The 23,869-nt window shown below is 40.6% G+C and overlaps 2 protein-coding genes across 6 annotated transcripts; one reads left to right on the forward strand and one right to left on the reverse strand.

Moving 5' to 3' along the window:
* On the reverse strand, positions 1-3,702 carry LOC112219140 (DEP domain-containing protein 7-like). Its single transcript, XM_024380347.2, has 9 exons — positions 3,531-3,702; positions 2,850-3,270; positions 2,630-2,748; positions 2,291-2,477; positions 1,874-2,136; positions 1,592-1,734; positions 1,193-1,318; positions 406-481; positions 1-315 (listed from the first exon to the last, which is right to left on the reverse strand). The coding sequence occupies exons 1-9, from the start codon at positions 3,595-3,597 to the stop codon at positions 101-103; spliced, it is 1,617 nt and encodes a 538-aa protein (XP_024236115.1). The 5' UTR covers positions 3,598-3,702; the 3' UTR covers positions 1-100.
* Positions 3,703-4,865: 1,163 nt separating this feature from the next.
* LOC112218817 (coiled-coil domain-containing protein 73) lies at positions 4,866-22,586 on the forward strand. Of its 5 annotated transcripts, XM_024379998.2 has the most exons (20): positions 4,866-4,985; positions 5,169-5,244; positions 7,769-7,864; positions 7,968-8,105; positions 9,550-9,621; positions 9,816-9,887; positions 10,464-10,499; positions 10,721-10,795; positions 11,282-11,320; positions 11,778-11,913; positions 12,846-12,925; positions 13,272-13,397; positions 13,510-13,569; positions 13,838-13,942; positions 14,634-14,744; positions 16,619-16,759; positions 16,919-17,102; positions 17,267-18,865; positions 19,035-19,162; positions 22,028-22,586. In XM_024379998.2, exons 3-20 carry the CDS (start codon positions 7,826-7,828, stop codon positions 22,322-22,324), a joined length of 3,438 nt encoding a protein of 1,145 aa, XP_024235766.1. In that variant the 5' UTR covers positions 4,866-4,985; positions 5,169-5,244; positions 7,769-7,825; the 3' UTR covers positions 22,325-22,586. The 5 variants fall into 5 exon arrangements, with proteins under 5 accessions (XP_024235766.1, XP_024235764.1, XP_042157650.1 ...); XM_024379996.2 differs by lacking the exon at positions 4,866-4,985 and having other exon boundaries at positions 5,004-5,244; XM_042301716.1 differs by lacking the exon at positions 4,866-4,985 and having other exon boundaries at positions 5,004-5,244; positions 8,049-8,105.
* The last annotated feature ends 1,283 nt before the right edge of the window (positions 22,587-23,869 follow it).

Consider the following 23,869-nt stretch of genomic DNA (forward strand, 5'->3'; position numbering starts at 1 on the left):
TCCATTGATTAAGACTTTATTTAAATTTAATTCAGAATCACATGCATACAAAGTGACCTAGGCATGTACAAACATGTACAAAGTGATCTTTTGACAATGGCTACACACCGACAGCAGACACAGAATCTCCAAAATACTGAACAAATATTTCTGGGTGGCCTTGGTAAAATTGCCTGAGGAGCCGTTTCCTCTCTTTGGCAGAGTGCTTTGGGTCTTCATTAATATTCCTCAGTAACACCAACAGCGCTTCTTGTGTTGTTCTTTGAGTACAGTCAGTATAAGCCTTTGTTGAGACTTGCTGACAGAACGTGGACCCTAAGGACAATGGAGAGAACAAAATGTAAGTGATGTATTTGAGGCGGTCAGCACTCTTTCACAAAGACTACTACTAGATAGATATTTTACCTGTCACATCTGGTTGTTCCCCTTGCACAACTCTGGCAAGTTTGTCACTGACCAGCTTGTGCAAAGATCCTGGTATCTGAGACAGAAATGTTTCAAGCCAGCCATATATCAAACTTGATGTAATGATTACATGCTCATATGGCATTCACAACATAGTGGTAATAAGAATACATTAGTTATTTGTACACGCAGTGTAAATCCACCTTTTAACAATTTATTTTACCCCCTTTTTCTCCAATTTCATAGTATCCAATTATTCGTAGTTACTAGCTTGTCTCATCGCTACAACTCCCGTACGGGCTCGGGAGAGATGAAGGTCGAAAGTCATGCGTCCTCCGAAACACAACCCAACCAAGCCGCACTGCTTCTTAGCACAGCGCGCATCCAACCCGGAAGCCAGCCGCACCAATGTGTCGGAGGAAACACCGTGCACCTGGCGACCTTGGTTAGCATGCACTGCACCCGGCCCGCCACAGGAGTCGCTAGTGCGCGATGAGACAAGGATAACCCTACTGTCCAAACCCTCCCTAACCCGGACGACGCTAGGCCAATTGTGCATCGCCCCACGGACCCTCCGGCTGCGACAGAGTCTGGGCGCGAACCCAGAGTCTCTGGTGGCACAGCTAGCGCTAAGACCACTGCGCCACCTGGGAGGCAAATCCAGCACCTTTCTAATATTGAGCTGCGTGTACACAATGTAAAGAGCAATGTTTTCTACACTCAGTATATATAGCTTTTCAAGGAAACAAATAAATATGTCACTGCTCTGTCAACAAATCAAGAATACCTTAAAAATGTAATGGCGGTTGTCCAGCATAAACAGCACCAGGAGGTCCACTTTCTCTTTGGCTAAAGATTTGCTGTGGATGATGGCTCTGGAAAAAGCCATCTTCACAACCATTTTGTTCTCAATCTGAAAATGAGACCATACAAGTTATTCCAACATTATGCACAAATTTGATTCTGGTTAATCAAGATCTGGCAGGTAGTGTAGCAGTTAAGAGCATTGGGTCAGTAACCGAAAGTCCACTTTTATATCCCAGAACATTGTGAAAATCTTGAGCAAGGCACTCAACCCTAATTGCGCCTGTAAACTCCTCTGGATAAGAGTGTCTGCTAAATGAGTCAAAAGTAAATTAATAAGAACGCTGACTCCATACAGAAATAACTAACCCATGGTTTTCACCTCTTTGTCCAGCTTGATTTCCAGCGGGTCTGCAGCCATAGCCATGAAGCTCAACAATGTGCGCAGTTCCTCCCGCTTACGAGGGTGCAGAAGCTTCAAACACAACTGCAGTGCCTCAAGAGCTTTATAAAACTTCGCATTCACTGCAAAAAAGAAGCACAAGTTAATGCAGCCCTACAATTTGCTTATGATTGGCCTGGAAACAATCAAAATAAAAAATAAAGTATAAAAAGTGCCAATCATGACCCAAGTAATATGAAGTGGCCATAGCTCTGGTCTCACCTAGTAATTCGGTAACCCCAGTGTAGATGTCGGACATGTGGTTGGCGAGCAGGGGTGAGTGGTCGGACTGGCCATAGTATTTCACCAATGTTTCATACAGCAGAAGTTTGCACTGCTGGGTGCCTGAGCCTGAACAACAGGGCTGACCCTGGCCGACACCCACCACGTTTGGACACCTGGGCAGATCACGGCTCACCTCCACCACCTGCTGGTCAGGCAGGAACTCCAGACAGTCCAATGCTGCTGTAAGCCAATCATCCTCCCTTCAACAGAATAAAATAATCATGTGCCACTGAAACTTTGGTCACTCACCACCAGGAATATTATACTCCGTAGGCCTGCATGAGATAAGCTTAATTCATGTTAAAAATATCCATCTTAGCTATTCAAGTAAGACCAATAAGTCACACTACATACTGTGAGTCCTTGAAGGCCCTCAGGATCTCACGGTCCAGGTAGTTGCTGGTGTAAATCAAGTCTGGGTCCCTCTGTGCCGTGCGACGGGGAGAGGTCTCTCCACCTTCTAACAGATTGTCCAACATAGGGAGCTCTACCAGCTGCAGCAGTCTCAGCATCGTTTCCTCACGCAACACTTCATCAACCACTACAGAGTAAAGGAATGGACTGTCAACTAGAGTTCAATACTAGTCCTGGGGACCGAGATGCAGCACATTTGAGTTTTTGCCCAACACCAGCACCTCTTATGTAGTTAAATCAGATGATACCGACTTTACACTATCATAGTAGATGACTTACGGGTCTGTGGTAATGGAGAATCAATGTGTGCTTTGCTTGGACTCAGACTTCCCAGGACAGTTTCCAACAGTTGGTTGGATCTCAGAGGTGTACCATGTGAATAGAGTTGCTCCCCTTGCCTGCAACATTTGAAAGCAAAGTTAAAAAAAGACTACATCCAATTAATATTTCATATTGATTTGTCTCAAATAAAAGAAATAGAATCAAAACAAATAACCACCTGCAAGAAGCACTGCAAAAGGTGCTTTGAATACCAGGAGAAAGGACTCCTTTTTCAAGTTCATCCATAGAAGGCATTTGTGTGTTCAGAAACCTGTAGAGGTAACCATTGCTGTCCTGGAAAACATCTTGCCTCTTATCTTTGCCAAAGACCTTTGCGCCAACTGTCTCAAACACCTTACAGTCCAGGAGGGCCTGACAAACACGCACCACCTTGTCCCGTGAGATGTCAGCACCTTCAAAGAACTTGTTCTGGACTATATGGGCCAACACCACAGCCACTGCATCTGACCCCAGAAAGCAGTCATTATGCGACTTCAGGTGAAAGCGCCTTCGCTTCACCTTTACTGACATTTTGAGGTTGGCAATGATGCTGCTCCACATAGGAGAGGCCTGGAATGACTTATGGACCATGCCATGACCTGTAACACAAAATAAGTGAGAAAAGAAACTGGTTATAGGTTTAACCATATGCTTGGTTAAACCATCAGCAGCCAGTGCTTGATCAACAGTGTTGGTAGACCACTCAATGCCTTCAAGGACAACAAGACGGGAAAGTCAAATGTACCAACAAATCCATGGGAGTCATTGGTTTGATTGTTATGTAGAAAAATATGACGACCATGTAGGCTAATGATTCGTGCATATGTCTACAGCCATCAATAAAGGTCAAAGTTTGTACCTGGAGAAGGCAGACACAACTTTCCAGACAAATTCAGCGCGGCAGCTCTCTCCTTTACTGTGGCCATTCCTCAATTGGTAAGGATGGTGGTGACGTAATGATGAAGAAAAAAACGTCCTGTCCAAAACGTTACCCTTTTATTCATTCCTCAGGTGAGCAAGGGAAACCTTAATTAGCTGTTAAAGACGCAGTAGAATAATAAGTAGAATAGTATACGAACGCAGTAGGCATTATCCCTGCTGATTACATCAATTGAACTTGAACAATTGAGCGAATGTAACAAAAATGTTGGCTACTCATTTCGATTTAAAATAGTGGTATGTAGTGAACAGTAGAACTAACCAGGATGGATTGTTTTGTCAAAGAGCTCGCTTTTACATGTTTGGTGTCTACTCCAAGGACTACGCTAATACAGCGTAAATGACACTTTGGAACAATTACACAATTGAACACTAGATGGCAGCCAGAGCAAATAAACGCTCGTTCCGTTTATGTAAGTAATTTGTAGTTATAATCTATTGGTCAGTCAGTTTAAAAACATTATGTCAGGTTTCTGCATCTTGTTTTGTATTCCCATTGTGATTGGTTCCTGAGCCCATAGGAGGACCACTTGAAATGTTAAGTTTTACGTTATTAAATAAGCACTTTCATAAACGTCCACTGTCCTCCAAGAGTTGCTGCATTTCCTCTTAACTTCAGTCTATTGCATTCACCTTGGTTGGAGAGCGAGGTAGCAGCAGCAGCGTTCCCTTCTCTTTACAAAAGTAGAATAATGTGGACAGGTCTAGCCACACAGTGTGTATGGAATGCACTGTCACCCACCAGTCGACATATTGGGTTGCAGCTACCATACTTGGTTGGCTAGGGTCGTCACTAGTTACCACAACCACAAAGTTATATACCCCGCCTATCTCTACAAATTATCTTCTTAAAATGTGATTAAAACCTTACCCTAACCTTTACCACACTGATAACATTATACCTTACCCTATATTAAAACCAAAATAAAAATGTTGTGTTAATGAATTGTAACGATATAGCCAAGTTTTACTTTGTGGTTGTGGTAACTAATTGAAACCGTTGACTAAGGTAGCCAGATATCTGTATATAATGATGAGATACTAATATACATGCCCTAACAATGGAAGTCGTTGTCCCAAAGGTGGGAAGCTTAGCTCCAATAATAAGCCCATAGAAACTCATTGGCTTTATTTTGGACATATTTTGTCGAGTGTGAAACCTCTCTCGCTTCGCCTCTTCCTCTCTGGGTAGGCCTATATGTTGCTCAGCCAGTCTTCACTTCTCAACGACTTGTTATAGATATGCTGTTGTGCATGTGTCAGACCAGCGCCAAATTCAGTCCAGTTTTTCCTCGCGATATGAAAGTGTGTTCTGTGCACCCGCCTCTCCCCTGGCTGTGCGCGAGCTATGCTATGAATTTACCCAACATGTCAGGTAGCTAGGCCTACTACACATTACCTTTGTTACTAGCCATGTTTTTTCATAAATGTAGCTCAACAAACAACACTGTCATTAGATATACTTTGAACCTTGCTAGAATATTTATTTAAAGTCGCTTATTGTGTATTCTAAAAAGTGTGCCTGTTTCTTCACATCTAACGTTACAACGGCAACCAGCTGAAAATGGTAAATCACCATGCTATAGCTAGCCAGCTGACGTTAGCTCGCTGGTAGTGGCAGAGGGGATCTAGCGGTAAGTCGATAAATCGATACCAGTGAATTGTTCTGGTCCTTAGGACTTGAAGACACGTTTAGGGAAAGCGATTTACAGGTAGCCCAGAATTGAGTTGACCACAAACTAGGCAGGGTGTATTCATTAGTCGGATTCCGCTACAAAACGTGTTTTAATGTTGTAAAACGTTTTGCAAAGGAAAACGTTAACTTCAAACGTTCAATGTCATGCAACGAAAACGAGGTTCTATTGGACAAATTCAAGTAGGCCCTTCCCCGTGCTGTTCCATTTGGTTCCTACTCTAAACTCTTTCCATGACAGAACGTTTTCCAACAGAATCAGACCAATGAATAGGGGCTCCCGGGTGGCGCAACAAGTGTAAGGCACTGCATCTCAGTGGTAGAGGCGTTACTACAAACCCTGGTTCGATTCCAGGCTGTATCACAACCGGCTGTGATTGGGAGTCCCATAGGGCGGTGCACAATTGGCCCAGCGTCGTCCGGGTTATGAGAGGGCTGGGATGTCCTTGTCCCATCGCACTCTAGTGACTCCTTGTGGCGCTCTTGACTTCCGTCGCCAGCTGTACAGTGTTTCCTTAGACACATTGGTGCGGCTGTCTTCCAGGTTAATGCGAGCAGCGTGTCAAAAAGCAGTGCGGTTGGTGGGGTCGTGTTTCAGAGGACGCATGGCTCTCGACCTTCGCCTCTCCCGAGTCCATACGGGAGTTGCAGCAATGGGGCAAGACTGTAACTACCAATTGGATCAAGAAAAAAGGGTAAAAGTACTCCAAAAATAATATCGCATTTTCGGTGCAAAACGGAAAACTGAAAAAGTAGGGAGAAATCAAACAAATATAAAACTAGATTGATCACGTGGAGAGCAGATGATGCTTAATGTATGTTTATATTCAAAGAAATAGGCATTGAGGCATTCAGAGAGATGTACAGGACACAATTAAATTAATTAATTTGATATTCCAGATCTAACACTGTTCCTTTATAGAATGAGTGTTGAGTGTATTTTCACTCTCTTTCTCAGAAGACTTAGCTATCTTAGATTGTTTTAAAGTCCTGAATCATATTTGGAACACAATAAAACTGTGCAGAAACAGACTGGCACAATTTTTTAAATGTTAGATATCAGTATATTGACAGAAAAAAATATATGATAAAGTAAAAGACTATAGTTAAAAGTATGTTACTGCTTGGCTGATGCAAAAGCCGCCACCCACCAAGGGTGTTACTGTATCGTTTTATTTAACCTTTATTTCAACATGGAGTCATATGTGAGGTACCTTAGTCGTCATATCTTGCATGTTCCTGTCATGTAGTTCCTGGTTATCTAAAGCTTTTAAAATCACCCCATAAATTAATCATAATAATGAAAGTAATAGGCCTATGTTATTTTATTTGCACAGTATTTTGTGTGGTATGAATCTATAATGCTTCTTCAGATAAGGCCCGGGGGGGTGTGGTATATGGCCAATATACCATGGCTAAGGGCTGTCATGCATGACGCAATGCGGAGTGCCTGGATACAGCCCTTCGCCGTGGTATATTGGCCATATACCACAAACCCCCGAGGTGCCTTATTGCTATTATAAACTGGTTGCCAACTTAATTAAAGCAGTAAAAATACATGTTTTGTCATACCCATGGTATACGATCTGAAATACCACGGCTGTCACCCAATCAGCATTCAGGGCTCAAACCACCCAGTTTATAATCTCTAACAATGTTATTGAGTTCAGTAACCACCTCATGTAATTTTGTAATTGTAGTATATGAGCCCTAAATACTTTGCTGTAGCTGTGCTTAAAGAGTTTAAGTCAGAGTAGCATTCACGATAGATGACATTGTGATTAAATACGTATTATCCTCACCTCAGGGCTTTGATTATGGCAGTGTTTTTTTCTCAGTGCATTACAGGACAATAGTCATATAACTCACAAAAGGTCATACAGACTTCATGTTGCTGATGGGAATTATCCCGTTATGTGGATGGTGTCCTTTTAATTTAGCTTTTCATGGTTTATAGAATTGTTTAATATCTGCTCAAGTGAATCAGTGGAGAGGCAAATAAAGACATTGGCCCCCCAGGTCACAATGTCATTTATGATAGTAGCAAATTCTAACGGGATCATTTAATCCCTGCACATGATTGAGTACGGTGCAGGTTAAATGGAGAAAATACTCTTCTATTAAAGGATCGTCAGCAGTGGAGACCTACTTAAAAAGTCAGTCATGATGAGGACACAGGGGGCCATCTACACAGGTCATATTAAATAACTTATATAATTTAGAAGCTGAATGACAGGGCAATTTGTCCATTTAGTGTTATGGCTCTGACCCCTATTAGACTCTCAGGACTGCTTAATTTCCACCTTGATGGGTTGAAGAACTACTACCAAATCACTGCACTGTATCCCCCTGCAATGCTGTTTACTTAGTGACTGAATAATAATAATGTTTTAATGCTGTAGGCCTATACCAAATATACTTTGTTGTACACACTTATCATTCAATATTTATTTTTTACTTTACAGAAGTTATCCGGGTGTTAAAGAGTCCCAACAAAACCTTCTCCTGACCTGAACATCTTGATGGATGTCAGTGCAGACTCAGGGAAACGCCCCACCACGGTAAGCTAGGGTTACTGCAGAAATACATACAATATAATAAAATAGAATGCATATGTCTATGCTTGTTTGCATAACTTACAGTAAAACTTATTGTTCTCTTTAGACTGGAGGACACGACTTTGAAAAGGAGCTGTTGTTATCATATACCCCTTACGAGACAGACAGTGGCATCATTTCCTTACAGGTTTTGGAGTTTAAAACTATTCTTCATGAAGCAGTGGAAGAACTACATATTCACAGGGTACTTTGATTTATACATATCCTTCAAATATCTCTTGATATTATAGTAACATAAAGACAGATAATAGCTTTGTACATTCTCTGAAATTGTTACAGGAATTACAACATAAAACAAAATCGTTATATTTTCAGGAATGTCTCCACAATAACAACTTCCTCTTCATCCCATTGTTTACCAGGAAGAGCTCAGACACTTACGGCTCTATTTGGTCAAGTCATGAGGAACTGGGGAGTGTAATTTCGTAGGAGGTATATTATGAGTTTTCAGAGGAAGCTCACAGCCCTTTTTGGCCATCTGGACACAAGCCAGCTGTAGTTGCACATCTGAACGGGGTCATGCAAGCAAAGACCTGGTGAATTCATGTCTTTGCTTGTAAAAAGGGTACCCTGGAGCAAGCACTTTAAACCTGACACTGGACATGTTTAAAGGTTATAAGAGGAAAATAAACCATTGGCTCTCACATTTTATTGTTATTACCATGTTTCTGGGACAAAAACATTGAATCAATATGATCCTCAGGCATGCCGTTAAAGTAACACTTTGTAGTTCTTGCGTTTATTGGTGTGATGTTAAAAGCATAGCTTGTCATGTCAGACTATCTTACGCCGGCCAAATTTGTTTTCATATACATTGTGAGGATGCAATAGTGGCAAATACTTTTAACTACATCAATTTAAAATTATAATAAGTTAAAGTTTGGGCATCTCATTGATCTGCCTGCATTCCGACTCCAGGTGTAATCCAGATCGTTTTATGCCTTGACTATGAAGAGAATAAATGAAAACCAATGGCAGGCATTTATCTGATTTTAGAATACTGTGTTGTGAATTTTCATATAATAGGGTGAGTCACATACAGTGTTCAGTTTGCATATGGGATAGGCCTGATATGTACAGTGTGTTGTGGCTCAGGCCTTATTTGATCTGCTGTTGCCTCTTCTGATTTACTTAGATAACCAAGTTTAATAGCCTATTTACTGCCCCCCCCCCCTATCAAATCAGTATTCCTCGGCAAACTAACAGCTTTATCTTGTGTGCACTTTTTGAGTATGCCATGCTGGTAGCATAGTTTAATGGGAACTTATAAATAAACTCCATGAGCCAACTCCCACACCCATATAAAAAGTCCCTAGATCTAGGAAAGCAATTGACTTTTACCTGCCTTCCAGGGCTGAGGGAGGATAAGGATGGCTTTGCACTAATATCACCATTCTAATGTACCGCTACTTTCCCAACGATATTGGGGTGAACTACTGAAACTCAATTCAAAGTTGAGCCTCCCTCTTTGAATGTATTCTGTGGACCATGTAAAACTCCATCTTTAAGAAAAATATATTGGTATTTTTCATGATATTACTTTAATGCTAAGAATACTGTACGACTACTGTGAAATCTGTGAGGTTTTACTATGTATTTCTAATATTTGTATTGTCTTTTTGCTTCAGGAGGCTGAAACTCGGTATGAAGAGCAGATTAGTAAACTTGTGTTGGAGAAGCAGGAATTAGAATGGCAGAAGGTACCTAGTTAGACAAGTTGTCTCCTAATTGGGCTAGTTGAATGAGACAGCTGCAAATATTTGACTGATACATTACTCATTATTGTCAATGTGCTTGCGTAAGCTAGCTAAGTAAAAATAACAATTATTTAATTATTTATCAGTTCACCTCTTGAATTATTATCTGAGTTAATGTAATGCCTTCTTTTTTGTAGGAATCCCTTCAACATCAAATTGACAACATGGCAAATCAACATACAGAGTCTCTTGCCAATGTTAAAAAACAGGTGATTTTCTCAGCGTCATTGTCATTGGGTGCAGCAAAATCATATAATATGTTGCCTCAGTATGTTGCCTTTTCCTTCTGTGTAAGGGCAAGTAGAACGGGCACATACGATCAACCTTTACAATGGCGAATGTGCATAAAGATGGAGGAATTCAGAATCAACGTCATTGTTTTAGCACTGCCCACAGTTTTTAAACTACTGCACGCAACATTTTTCAATGTGCCAGTAAATCAGCACAATTAACTTTTCAGTTTTTTCGAATTGCCGCCATCTTGGAGCTAGTATCGGGATCATGTATACTGTGCTAAGGACGATACTAACAAAAAGTAATGGAGAGCAACGTACAATAGTGCAAACTTAGCAAATTAAGGATTTGTGGTAAGTACATGGGGGCCGCCATCTTTATGCACCTTCGCCATTGATGTTTGTGGATCTGGTGAACTAAAAACAATGTAACCAGCTTTAATTTGTGTTAAAATGATGTCTAACTTTGCTTTATAGTTTGGTGACATTTGTTTCTGATGTCATGATCATAATCATTTTGCAATCTGTTAAAACATTTTCCCCTGAATTAAGTTTCAGTCCAAAATCAGAGGGGTCGAAGGTGAAAGGGTATGATACTCTTTAATTATTTTATTGATACTCGTTTTTTTAATGACATTTTTCACAACATACTGTGTCACTAAAGGTCATTGTTTCATATTGTTTTGCTCGAATGCAGTAAATCAGTGATGCAAAAATGACAGAGTTTAGTTTAGACTTAACAAATACAATCTATTCTATTTATTCTAATAAACTAAACAATTGTATTCTGTGGCAATGTTCCGTTGAAGGGAAAGCACCAGCTGACAGCCGAGTTAAAGGACAAGGAGATCAACAGTCTGAAGGAGGAACTGAAATTGTTCCAGGTAACGTTTCTAGGAAACACACCCAGAGGGAGCAGGACAGCTCTCCATTCCCCCCTGTTCGTCCCATTTGGAGGCTTTGGGTGAACTTTGGGAAGCGCTATCCCACCGCTGATGTTCTGAGTTGGGGTGTGTGTGGAATAGACTCTGGGGTGAGACAGCTAAGGTGTATTATGGCAGTCGCCATGGTCCACTGCATTTACAACCTAACCCTGCAATTGGGCAATAACGTCTCTTTTGATATTTTATTTTGTAGTATTATAATGGACTTCTTGGTTATATTATGGCATAATTATGTTGACTTTGTTTTATGTCATATCTTAAACCATTTTAATTTGAGTTACATTTTTAAGAGTTTGTGTTTATTGAATGTTATGTGCACGTGTGTGAGGCTTTGGTTATACTATAACATTTCCCTGAAAGTCTGCACCATTGTTGTCATGATATCTTGATGAAAAACATAACTGTCTTTTTACTACTGTTTTACAGTTGTTCAAGTACAGTTTGGAGAAGAAATTAAGCGAGCTGGTAAGGATTCCAATTATAGAAATTGTTGACAGGGGAGTGTGGGAGTGGGTGGAATTAAAGAGGAGGATGAGGAGAGGGAATGGCTCATCAGGAGTAACGGATAGGGAGTGTACGACACTTGAACCCCCAGTGCAGCCGAGAAAATATCACTATTAAAATATTTTATAACTGAGCCTCGCTCTGTTTAACCTTCCAGTGACTAAGAAAAAATGTGTCTTGATACAGACAATCAAACAACAATGACAGCGATGAACAATAAAAGGCTCTCAGGCATGTGTCAAGTTGACTCCTTATCTCTAGGAGGGGAGCCGGCGGCCAAGATGTTAAACAAAGGTCCTCTCAGCCCAAAGTGACAGCAAACTCTTTCCCAGTGTCCTCCTTTGTGGTAGCTGACTGAGGAAAATCATACCAATCCTGACCATTCTACTGAGAGAACCTACTGTGCTGCTTATTACAGGAGAAGAAGCTGCAGCTGCAAACCCAAACCAAAGACAGCCACCTGAAACAACTGGGGGAGGTGGAGAAGAGGTTTGGGGCTCTCTCCAGACAGTGTGCCATGGTCAAGCAGGCCCACGAGAAGCTGGAGCAAAATGGTATGCCCGCCACAGCCATGCCCACTAGCACATTTAGACAGAGTATTTTATGTAACACTTAAGTTGCTCTTATACCTGTGCAGAGCAACTTAAAGGTGTAAAATCTTTTTGGGCGACCTGACAAAATCCACATAGAAATGTGGGTTATAGATCTGTCATTTGGATTGAAAGCAAGTCTAAGAAGCAGTAGATCTGTTCTATGTGTGCTATTTCTATGCTTCCTGTTTTTAAGTTTAATTTTTGTCTTTTACCTTTAGTTTTGTACACCAGCTTCAAACAGCTGAAAATACAATATTTTGGTTTATGGAAAAGATACTTCACAGCGGTTTAGATGGCACGATGTTTCTCCACACTATACTTGCTTGTTTTGTCACATAAACTGAAATTAGGCAAACTATTAGCATTTTAGTGACCAGGAAATGGCGGTGCGATTTCTGGATAGTGTAAAGTGTTAGTTACCATATGTTTTCAAATCAAGACTTTCCCCAAGACTAACAGATATTACCAGTACGGTGGTGGCCTTTTTTAATCTGAGAAACCTCAACGTGTTTTGTTATTATGACGTCTGATAACAGTGGCAGGCCATACGTTATCAGGTAGCCATAGCCATTCTTGTCTGACATTTAACCAGTAACTCTGTTGTACTTATATTGCCCTGTTTTTTTAAACATGTTAATCTTTTGCCCCTAAACCATAGTATCACTATTTATGTAAAGTGGTGATACAGTTACGGTGGGGCCAGCAGCTGCTGTTCATTTAAAGGAGATAGGAAACATTTGTCTGCCTTGTGGAGTTAGTCTGGAAATTGTTACTTTTCCATGTGGCGTAAAGAAAATAGCTACACATAAATCCCAGAAATATTTCATTATTTATTTAATGAATGAATTTAGTTCAGCAAGCTTCCATTTGTGGACTCTTGATCCCTCTTACAGTTGAAGATGCCATGAGACTCAATAAGAAACTAACTTCTGTCAATAGAAAACAAGAATCCACAATCATCTCCTTAAAACAGGTGAGACATGATTTAAAATGTTACATCATCATTGAATACAGATTGCTGTGTGGAGGGTAAGATTAGGGAGAGCAGGCAGTACCTGGAGGTGTAACTCAAATATTTCCCTGCCTCGGAGATCAAAGAAGACCATATATAATTGCTGTGCTGTATCTCTGGAATAGACATGCAGAGCATGCACAGTGATCTGTTAAGTAGCAGAGCCTGAAGGTTACACATATTTTACCATGACATAGTTTTGTTACTGTTCCGACTTATGTATGTGGATCTGAGTTTTGGGCTTGATAACCATGTTAGTATCCCACTTTGAAAGTTAAGGCACTCATATGTTACTTTCTTCGTCAAGGAAGTGGAGGAACTTAATAACAAGCTTATTAAGGCCAAAGTGACATCTGTGGGTAGATCTGAAGAGAACTGCAACCTCACAGTCAAAGAGCAAAACATACAGGAACTCCAACACAGGCTGCATGTGGTAAAATTTATTTTTTGGGATATATTAATTGTTATCTTAATTTACTTGTATATCAAGACAACATGAATTAAATGTTAATAATTCAATAGGTTTTTATTTTTGTATTTTTCAGGAAACTGAAATTAATAAAAAACTCAGAGATGAGCATACAACTGAAAGAAATGGAAAAAAGGTCAGAATCAATTCCCCCTCACCCTACATAGCATAGTATAAAACATATTCAACCCTTTTCCCCCAATTACCCCATAATGATGTGGGTTGCTCGATGGGGTGAAAATGTTAAAAGGTTACATTTGATGATTTTGGGGTAAGTGTGTCCGTATAAAATAAAGGTGGTTGGCTTGTGGGCGTTGGGAGAGGGGGATTTCCACGCAGGACAGGCAAGCGGTTGTGCTGTATGTCATTAACACAGCCCCCACCCCCTTTGTGTGTGTGTTCAGGAGGTGATGAACTGCCTACAGCTTGCCCAGCAGCTTCTGCTGACACAGACTCAGGCTGTGAGCCGAGTGGAGCTAGAGCTTCAAGCACAGCGAGAGGAGTACCAGGTCAGGACTTTGAGCAATTATTAGTCAACTAGTTTCTAACAAACAAACTAAGCTAAAGAAAAGGATACATTTATCTTTTTTGATGATTAAACATCAATTGTTTAGTTTATATATTCATAATATGAATGTTATTCTGCTCTATAACAACTTATAGCATGTTTTAATACACCCATGACTTATAAGGGAATTGAAAGACAAAAAGTGTATGATACATTTTCTGAAAATATAACAATTTGAAAGGTTGGGTTTAAGTGAACAGATTGTACATGGTTAAATACAAAACGGTAGAATAAAACACTTCCTCTTAGTCACAGAACAAAGGTTTCTTATATAATTTAAATGATTACGGAGTGAAGTTCTACAAGGACAGAAATAAATGATGGTGCTCAGAGCACATAAAGGTGATGGAGTACATTGTATATCACACTACACAATAGAACACACAAAGTGCAACTGGATGATATGTGTTTATTGTGTTTATTCTGCCTTGAAAGACGCTTGTCTTTTACTTGCCTCTCTTCCCCGTTTTAATTCACCGTCATTCATTTATTAAAATCATTATTAACATGACACAACCCAACTGATTTGTATTAGCTTCTCTGTGTGTTTAAAACCCTCTGTCCAGGTTAAATAAACACATAAAAATGTATTATTGCATTAAAAATCTCTCGGGTGATGAATTTTATTGCAGGCCCTTAAAAGAGAACATGAAGTGATCCAAGAGAAGATCCAGGAAAAAGAAGACCGATTCACTCATCTGCTGGAGGAGTACAGACATTGTAGAATGATCTGGGAAAATGAGGTATCACTGAATATTGTCAAATACGGTTGAAAATATGTTGTTGTGATGTACTGGACACGTTTATTTAATGGAGAAAGGTTCTCTTGTGATGTAAAACTAAACTAGAGGCATGCTATATTTATGTGTTTTTATTTCACATTCAGTTGAAGTCGGAAGTTTACATACACTTAGGTTTGAGTCATTAAAACTTGTTTTTCAACCACTCCACGCATTTCTTGTTAACCAACTATAGTTTTGTCAAGTCGGTCAGGACATCTACTTTGTGCATGACACAAGTAATTTTTCCAACAATTGTTTACAGACTGATTATTTCACTTATAATTCACTGTATCACAATTCCAGTGGGTCAGAAGTTTACATACACCAAGTTGACTGTGCCTTCAAACAGCTTGGAAAATTCCAGAAAATGATGTCATGGCTTTAAAAGCTTCTGACAGGATAATTGACATATTTTGAGTCAATTGGAGGTGTACCTGTGGATGTATTTCAAGGCATACCTTCAAACTCTGCCTCTTTGCTTGACATCATGCGAAAATCAAAAGAAATCAGCCAAGACCTCAGAAAAAAATTGTAGACCTCCACAAGTCTGGTTCATCCTTTGGAGCAATTTCCAAATGCCTGACGGTACCAGGTTCATCTGTACGAATAATAGTACGCAAGTGTAAACACCATGGGACCACGCAGCCGTCATACCGCTCAGGAAGGAGATGCGTTCTGTCTCCTAGAGATGAACGTACTTTGGTGCAAAAAGTGCTAATCAATCCCAGAACATCAGCAAAGGACCTTGTGAAGATGCTGGAGGAAACATGTACAAAAGTATCTATATCCACAGTAAAATGAGTCACATATCGACAAAACCTGAAAGGCTGCTCAGCAAGGAAGAAGCCACTACTCCAAAACCACCATAAAAAAGGCAGACGACGGTTTGCAACTGCACATGGGGACATAGATCGTACTTTTTGGAGAAATATCCTCTGGTCTGATGAAACAAAAATTGAACTGTTTGGCCACAATGACCATCGTTATGTTTGGAGGAAAAGGGGGGAGGCTTGGAAGCTGAAGAACACCATCCCAACCGTGAAGCACGGGGGTGGCAGCATCATGTTGTGGGGGTGCTTTGCTGCAGGAGGGACTGGTGGACTTCACAAAATAGATGGCATCATTATATAGGAAAATGATGTGGATATATTGAAGCAACATCTCAAGACATCAGTCAGGAAGTTAAAGCTTGGTCGCAAATGAGTCTTACAAATGGACAATGACCCCAAGCATACTTCCAAAGTTGTGGCAAAATGGCTTAAAGACAACAAAGTCAAGGTATTGGAGTGGCCATCACAAAGCCCTGACCTCAATCCCATAGATTGTAACTGAAAAGGCGTGTGCGAGCAAGGAGACCTACAAACCAGACTCAGTTACACCAGCTCCGCCAGGAGGAATGGGCCAAAATTCACCCAACTTATTGTGGGAAGCCTGTGGAAGGCTACCCGAAACGTTTGACCCAAGTGAAACAATTTAAAGGTAATGCTACCAAATACTAATTGAGTGTATGTAATCTTCTGACCCACTGGGAATGTGATGAAAGAAATAAAAGCTGAAATAAATCATTCTCTCTGCTATTATTCTGACATTTCACATTCTTAAAATAAAGTGGGGATCCTAACTGACCTAAGATGGAATTTTTACTAGGATTAAATATCAGGAATTGTGAAAAACTGAGTTTAAATGTATTTGGCTTAAGTGTATGTAAACTTCTGACTTCAACTGTAGCTATTTAAACACATGGAATGAGTTTGACACATTGTTAACGCCATGAAAAACTAAAACAGCCCTTTACTAAGTGTTACATTACTTTTGAATTGCATGTGCTTTAACAGAAACTGACATTACAAGAGAGGATCCAGTCAGAGCACCAAGACCTGAGATCTGTAAAGGAGGCTTATAGCCACCTTCATGAGCAACACACAGAACTATCATCCCGCGCTATACTGCAAGCAGAACACATACAGGGACTAGAGGTGAGACAGCAACATTTCCCAAATCAAAATAGAAGCTATATATGCTGATATACAATGCTGATTAATAACAGAAATACCTATGTTTAATTGCAGTATTTCAGCCTCACACCGTGAATAACTCAATAACACTATGTTGTCTGTTTTGATTCACCGATACAGAGTGGGATGAAGGACTATGTTAAAGACAATGAGAATCCAATGGTTGAAAACAGAGATCAATCCGCTAAGGATGAATATGTCTCAAAGGACGTTTTTAGAGTGGACACAGTTGTAGTGGATGAAGTGGCTCAAACAGCGGAAAGTGAATCTACACAGGATAATCTAGATGTTACAGATGTGTCAGGTAATGTAGTGATCCACTTCAATTACATGATAGATTGCCATTGTTTTAAAATTAATTGCAGATTTAATTGTGATATTGATTTAGGTGCAATGAATGAACATCAATAATACATTTTTGGGAAATGTATTATTGATGATGTTTGACTATGTGATTTACCTACACAGACCAAAGCAGGGAAGTCGGTCCTTCCCGTTGTTCGGAGACTGTGATTGATGCCTCCCCACAGACATCCCACTGTAAGGTTATCGATAGTGTACAGGCCACCCATGGTTCCAATCCAGATCGGTCCACAGACGTAGAGGGAGGTGGAAAGAGCAGTCAGGGTGAAGACAAGCCTAGCTCAGTGCTCCAGCCACCAGCAGGAAGTCTGAAGGGGTTGGCTTCGCTCCAGTCTGGATCTGCAGACGGTCTGACCACGGTCACAGACGTGGTCCATGTGCTGAGTATTTGCGGAACAGGAGAAGGTCAGGCAACTGACTCAAACAACAAACGTAGCTCCAGTGATTTCAATTATCCATTCTGCAGTTTGATTAATAATGTCTGCTCGTCCAGCAACGTCCATCTGAGCGACAAAGGTGACTCTATGAGTGGGCTATCTGGCTTTGAGAACAGTTCTGTTTATGGTGCGCTAAACAGTGACCCAGTGGCTGGAGGAACAAGGGATGGAGAGCAAGAACAGAGTGTGTATACACCAGAGATGACAACCAGCCAGACATTTAATAAACACAGAGGCAGACAGAAAAGCACATCATCATTTCAGGACATTGACCCAGTCCAAGCTGTGACCCCATTGGCAGTCTCACAGTCAGATCCATGCAACTTTCTCCTTCAGAAGGTCATTGAAATCCATGAAATAAGATGTCACACGCCAGAGGCCAATGAGGTCAACATCCTTTCAGAGTCACCTAGCAGCTCATTACCAGCCTCAGCCCAACAACACAGCAACACACACATTGAGAATCCGACAGAACAAGAGACAATCGGCACATCTTGTCTTCCATCACAGCCCCTGAACCTGCCACAGCAAATCAATCCCCATGGTGTTGTTGCACAGGACTGTGCTCAGTCTGACTGTAATATTGGAACCAAGGAGCCTGAGGACAAGCATAAACAACCAGCTAGAGACTGTGTGCCAGTAACTGAGGATGCACTCTATCCTAATTGTCAGGAAACCTTACCAGAGAGTGGAGATCTCAATGTGAGCCCTGATGCTGGAACCCATGGAGATCCTGAACAACCTTCTTCAGATGTTAGTGTGGACGTTGACGGACCTGTTGGATCACAGTCCCAACCATGTCCAGTGGCTATGGACTCACCACAGTCTGAGAGGGTTCATGAAGGCCACTGCTGTAACTCTACAGTGGAGCAGAAGTTGAGACCACAACATGCCAATGACAAAGATATTGAAGTTAAGCACAACAACCCAGCAACCTCCAAACCCCCAAGCGATGAGACAGATCTCTCCCCCAAAAGCAATCATTCAAAACAATCTTGCCTGCTGAAAACTGAGGAGAAGACATCTGAAACCATTGACTATTCGTTTCTAGCAAGCAACAAAAGATATCGATCATCATTTGAGTTAATTTCAGAGAAGAGGGACATACATTCCAGGAACATGCACAGCATCGTAATTAGTCAAACAACCCCGACATGCCAGATATCCCCAGTGTCTGACCTGAAAACTAAACTGTCCTCTGGATTCCAAGAGCCTCCTTCTCCATTCACAATACCCATCTTTCTAAAGGGCAAGCAAAACACCAGAGGTGAGTGAGGCAATCATTTAGAGTACTCTAGTGTAAAGATTGTGGTATTTTCAAATAATCTTTCTTGTTTTGTGGCTTCATGATTGCCTCCCTGCGATCGGCGTACCTGCATTTTTATCAAATGTATCAGATTGGCTTGAGTATATCTTCCATTCCCTCTGTCATTTAGATCCATCAATGATGACTAGGTCTGCAGATTCACACAACCCTCCCAGCCTCCTGACGTCCCACAAGAGAGATCATCAAGGGGAATGGAACACCATTAGAGAGACCTTTTATGAAATGTCAGCAGAAAAAGTGAGTTGATATACAGTATCTAAGGAGCAGGGGGGAAAACCCTAGTGAGCTAAACTCGCAGCTATGCAGAGCAATGAAGTTAAAAAGTGTGCTTCAAGTTTATTTCCATTTCCAAAAATGTTTCAGCAAGGGTGGAATGAGGTTGATAGTCTCAGTGTATTCATCACGTAGAGCAGGGTTGTCGAGCAAATTTTTCCCCGGAGGCGGCATTCGTTCTTCAGCAACCGTCGGAGGGCCGCACTGAAATGTTTTTATATTTCCTTGCCTTCAAAAATGACAAAAGAATAGTCCTCTATCCATAGTTTTATGAATTTGCGATGCTCCCTGACTGTTTAGTGATTATTAGTGAGCTGGACAGTCAATAAACTCTATGAATATAGGTCCATTATCATGTCTACACAGTTTAGATTTTAAAGTATACTGAACAAAAATATAAACACAACATGTAAAGTGTTGGTCCCATGTTTCATGAGCTGAAATCAAAGATCCCAGAAATGTTCCATATGCACAAAAATCTTATTTCTCAAAAATGTTGTGTACAATTTTTTTTACATCACTTTTAGTAAGAATTTATAATTTGCCAAGATAATTCATCCACCTTACAGGTGTAGCAAATCAAGAAGCTGATTAAACAGCATGATCATTACAAAGGTGCACTTTGTGCTGGGGACAATAAAAGGCCACTCTAAAATGTGCAGTTTTGTCACACTTTGCCACAGATGTCGCAAGTTTTGAGAGAGCATGCAATTGGCATGCTGACTGCAGGAATTTCCACCAGAGCCGTTGCCAGAGAATTTAATGTTAATTTCTCTACCATAAGTCGCCTCCATCGTCCTTCTAGAGAATTTGGCAGTATGTCCAACCGGCCTCACAACCGCAGCCCACTTGTAATCACGCCACCTCAAGACCTCCACATCAGGCTTCTTCACTTGCTTGATTCATCTGAGGGGGGAGGGGGTGCTGAGGAGTATTTCTGTCTGTAATAAAGCCCTTTTGTGGGGAAAAACAAATTCTGATTGGCTGGGCCTGGCTCCCCAGTGGTTGACCTGGTTTCCAAGTGGGTAGTCATATGCCCTCCCAGACCCACCCATGGCTGAGCCCCTGCCCAGTCATGTGAAACCCATAAATAATTTATTTCCATTGACTGATTTGCTTATATGAACTGTAACTCATTTAAAATCTTATAAAAGCTACATGCAACAATTTCTATTTATGTTCAGTGTATATTGAGTTTTCCCCCCCCAAAAAAGTATAATTTTTTAAAATCTGTATTACTCTAAACCACCCGTATGTTTGACACCTTATCTCGACTCTGAAGGAATAGATTGGTAGACGGGATCAACCATGCTTGGGAATGTCTGCGATGTTGAATCAACTCTTCCTCGTATGTTTATAGGGAACCCTCAGGTATATCTGTGGCAGAAAACAGTTCAAACTATTGCAGATCGTTTCCTGTAAAACTTTATTTTTATTTTGTATCCAAGCCTCTGAGTTGAGGTTCACAGAGATGCTTCTGTTGAGGGGTGGGTTGTTCAACATGTAAAACTGACATAGCTAGATAGAGAATGGATTGGCTGTGGGAATAGGCTACCTAATGATACTTTGCTACTTTTCCTCACTCACTCACTTACTCTCTCATCACAATCATCGCATCGTGTCAGTCTGCTGTTTATCAGAGCCAGGTGCTGTAAATTGAGAGGAAAATAACCAAACATGTCTAATGTAAAATGGGAAAGACCCTCAATACAGTAAGGGGACAATTGCAACAAATTTGATCTATTATTTACGGCCAGATGGCTCGTAACATTATATATTATATGTATTATAAACAAGGCACAAAGGTGAAAGATAGCAGCAGTGGAATAGTATAGGACAAGGGTGTTTTTAACCTGGGGTACTGCAAGGGATCCGCAAAAATATATATACAAAATAATAAACTAGCAACAACAGAATAAACACATTTTGAATTACATACCTACAGTAGAAAAGAGGAGAATATCTTATTTCTAATGATGTCAACTTTATTTCTCAACTCCTAAATTGAGTAAATTACACTCACTGGAGCTAATTACACTCCCTGGAGTATCTTGACAACTTTTAAAAAGCACCCATGAGTACCAGTTGTGATAAGTGTCGTTGACTGCTGGTAAGCTTGCTTGACTATTCAATCCGTACCATGGAAGTACCTTTACATTTGTGCAACAGATTGAATACAGATTGAATAGAAACCTTAATACATTTTTGTTACGTCCGTCGTTAGATGAATGAGACCAAAGCGTAGTGTGGAAAGTGTTCATGATATTTTATTACTGAACTCCGACAAAACAACAAAATACAAAACCCAACGTAAAGTTCTGCAGGGCTATACAGCAACTGTGCAAAAACAAGATCCCACAATCTAAGGTGGGAAAACAGGCTGCCTAAGTATGATCCCCAATCAGAGACAACGATAGACAGCTGCCTGTGATTGGGAACCATACCCGGCCAACAAAGAAATAGAAAAACTAGAATTCCCACCCAAATCACACCCGACCTAACCAAATAGAGAAATAAAAAGGCTCTCTAAGGTCAGGGCGTGACAGTTTTTGCCAACACATGGCTAGCTTTTGTTTTAACCAGCTGAACAGCTGCTATTAGCGAAAATGTGTTTGAAGTTACCTTTTTATCTAATATGCTATGTAAAATGTCAAAATAATGGAAGACTATCTACCAAATCAATTAATTTTAAAATGTTGATTACTTCTCCTTACCATTCACCTGATTATAAGATTGTTTCATTTATTTTGCTAGCATATGAGAGGGTCGCTGGTTTGCCTGTACATTTTCACAGTGATGAACTGTAGGCTATTGTGTTAATTTCTGCAGGAAAGCAGAGATCACATCTCAGTCAGCTCTGCTTTGCCCATCATCACGACCCCTTCCTCTATGGGCAGCAGCAGGTTGTGGCAGGACTACCCCAGGACCGTTTCCTCTCCTTGTCACCCCAGCTTCTGCAGAGGGACTGCTTCTGAGGCTTTCCCACCCAGCTCACAGGACGACGAAGAGTCACAGCAATCCAACATCAGGGCCCAGATTGCTAAAATAGAGCCGTTCCTGTGCTCCGCGAGGTTGAGACTCCCAAAGAAACGCAAAATGGATTCAAGTGAAACTATGCCGTTGTAAAGAAGTACTAGAGTTGATTTCATTAAGTTATTGATCATTACATTAAGTTCACACTATCAAACTTGTTCAAACTGTCAAATATTCTGTTATTAATATTTGAAAACACTTAAGGCAAGAAGGCATTGTTAAATGATTTTAAGTGGTTTCTTGTATGTATTTATTATTGGGTCTATTTATGGATTTCACCATATTTATTTATGAATCCATGCTGTTTGTTATTGACCTACATTTCTGTATATTAAAAGTAGCCAACTGTTCAGTACCTGGCTTGTTTTAGCTCTATTGTCATACACTTGAGAAGTATGTTTGAAAGGATAGTCAGCAGTATACGTTGCAATACGAAGCACTGAAACAGAAAAACAAAGGTAGCAAGAAAATTGCTTTGCCTAATTGTTTACAAGCTAATTAACTCTTAATTACTCTACAACCAATCTGGCAGTGCCTCAGGGGGAATTTAATGAAGGAAACGCCACTTGTTTCCAGCAGTAGCACTAACACTGGGCAACTATAACTTGGGCTAATTGGAATACACAAGTATTAAATAAGAATCAATTACTGCACATTAAGCCAAATTAACAAATGCAAATGAGCTTCTCATTAAGTTTATGTCCCTGTTAGGAAGCAGTAGAGACCATATGGACACATGTTAGGGCGATACAGATGACAACATATATTGCTCACGGGCCTCACCGGTCAAGATTAACTAGTGGATATTTTATTTCAATAAGTGTGGCAGGTGTAGAGAGTAGTGTTGTAAATAGAGAATAGAAAACTGGTCTTTCAACACAGCACTTATACTGTAACCGTGGATAATTACGATTGGGATGATCACTTTGAAATAGATGCCAGAAGATGCTGTCAAATGCAGCATAAATGTAAATGTCTATTTCCAATTTGTATAACTACAAAACCCTGGAAAATACAACCGGAAATAGAATGGCTTTTCAGTAAGTTACCCCTACAGACTCCACAAAGAAAACGATCATTATCGTTTTGCTCCTACAGATCCCCAGTAGACTTAATACTCAATACTCAAGTTGTATTCCTCAACAAAATTCATTGCACAGCTAAAATCCACACACCTTCATCAGTAGCACAAGGTCTCGCCAAGCCGAGGTCCGTCTTACTGCACTTACCCATTACGAATACGTCAAAATGTTAATGCCCTCATAAAGAAGTCTTATGTGTCTCAGCCAGTGGTGGTGACCCCTGTCCTGAAACGGAGGGTGGGATATGGGGCAATATGGAGAGGGTCATTTTAATACACTGCCAGATTATGAAGTGGTGGTCCTTTGAAACAGTCAATTACACTTGCGCGCGGGAGGACGGCAATCTTAATTACCAGTTGGTTTTATATAGTGTGTAAATAAGAGGCTGCTGACATTCACATTCCATCACTGTGTCCTCACTGAGTGCCAAGCAAATTAGCCAAGCCCCTGCTCTTCCCTGTGTGCTCCACTGAGTCCTGTGCATTCAGCTAACATTAGAATAACATCCAGTGCAAACATGGTTGAGGAAGGTGTTCTCTCTGGGAACAAGACACCC

This window comes from Oncorhynchus tshawytscha, linkage group LG19 (assembly GCF_018296145.1).
Source record: "Oncorhynchus tshawytscha isolate Ot180627B linkage group LG19, Otsh_v2.0, whole genome shotgun sequence".
NCBI classification, from domain to species: Eukaryota; Metazoa; Chordata; class Actinopteri; order Salmoniformes; family Salmonidae; genus Oncorhynchus; species Oncorhynchus tshawytscha.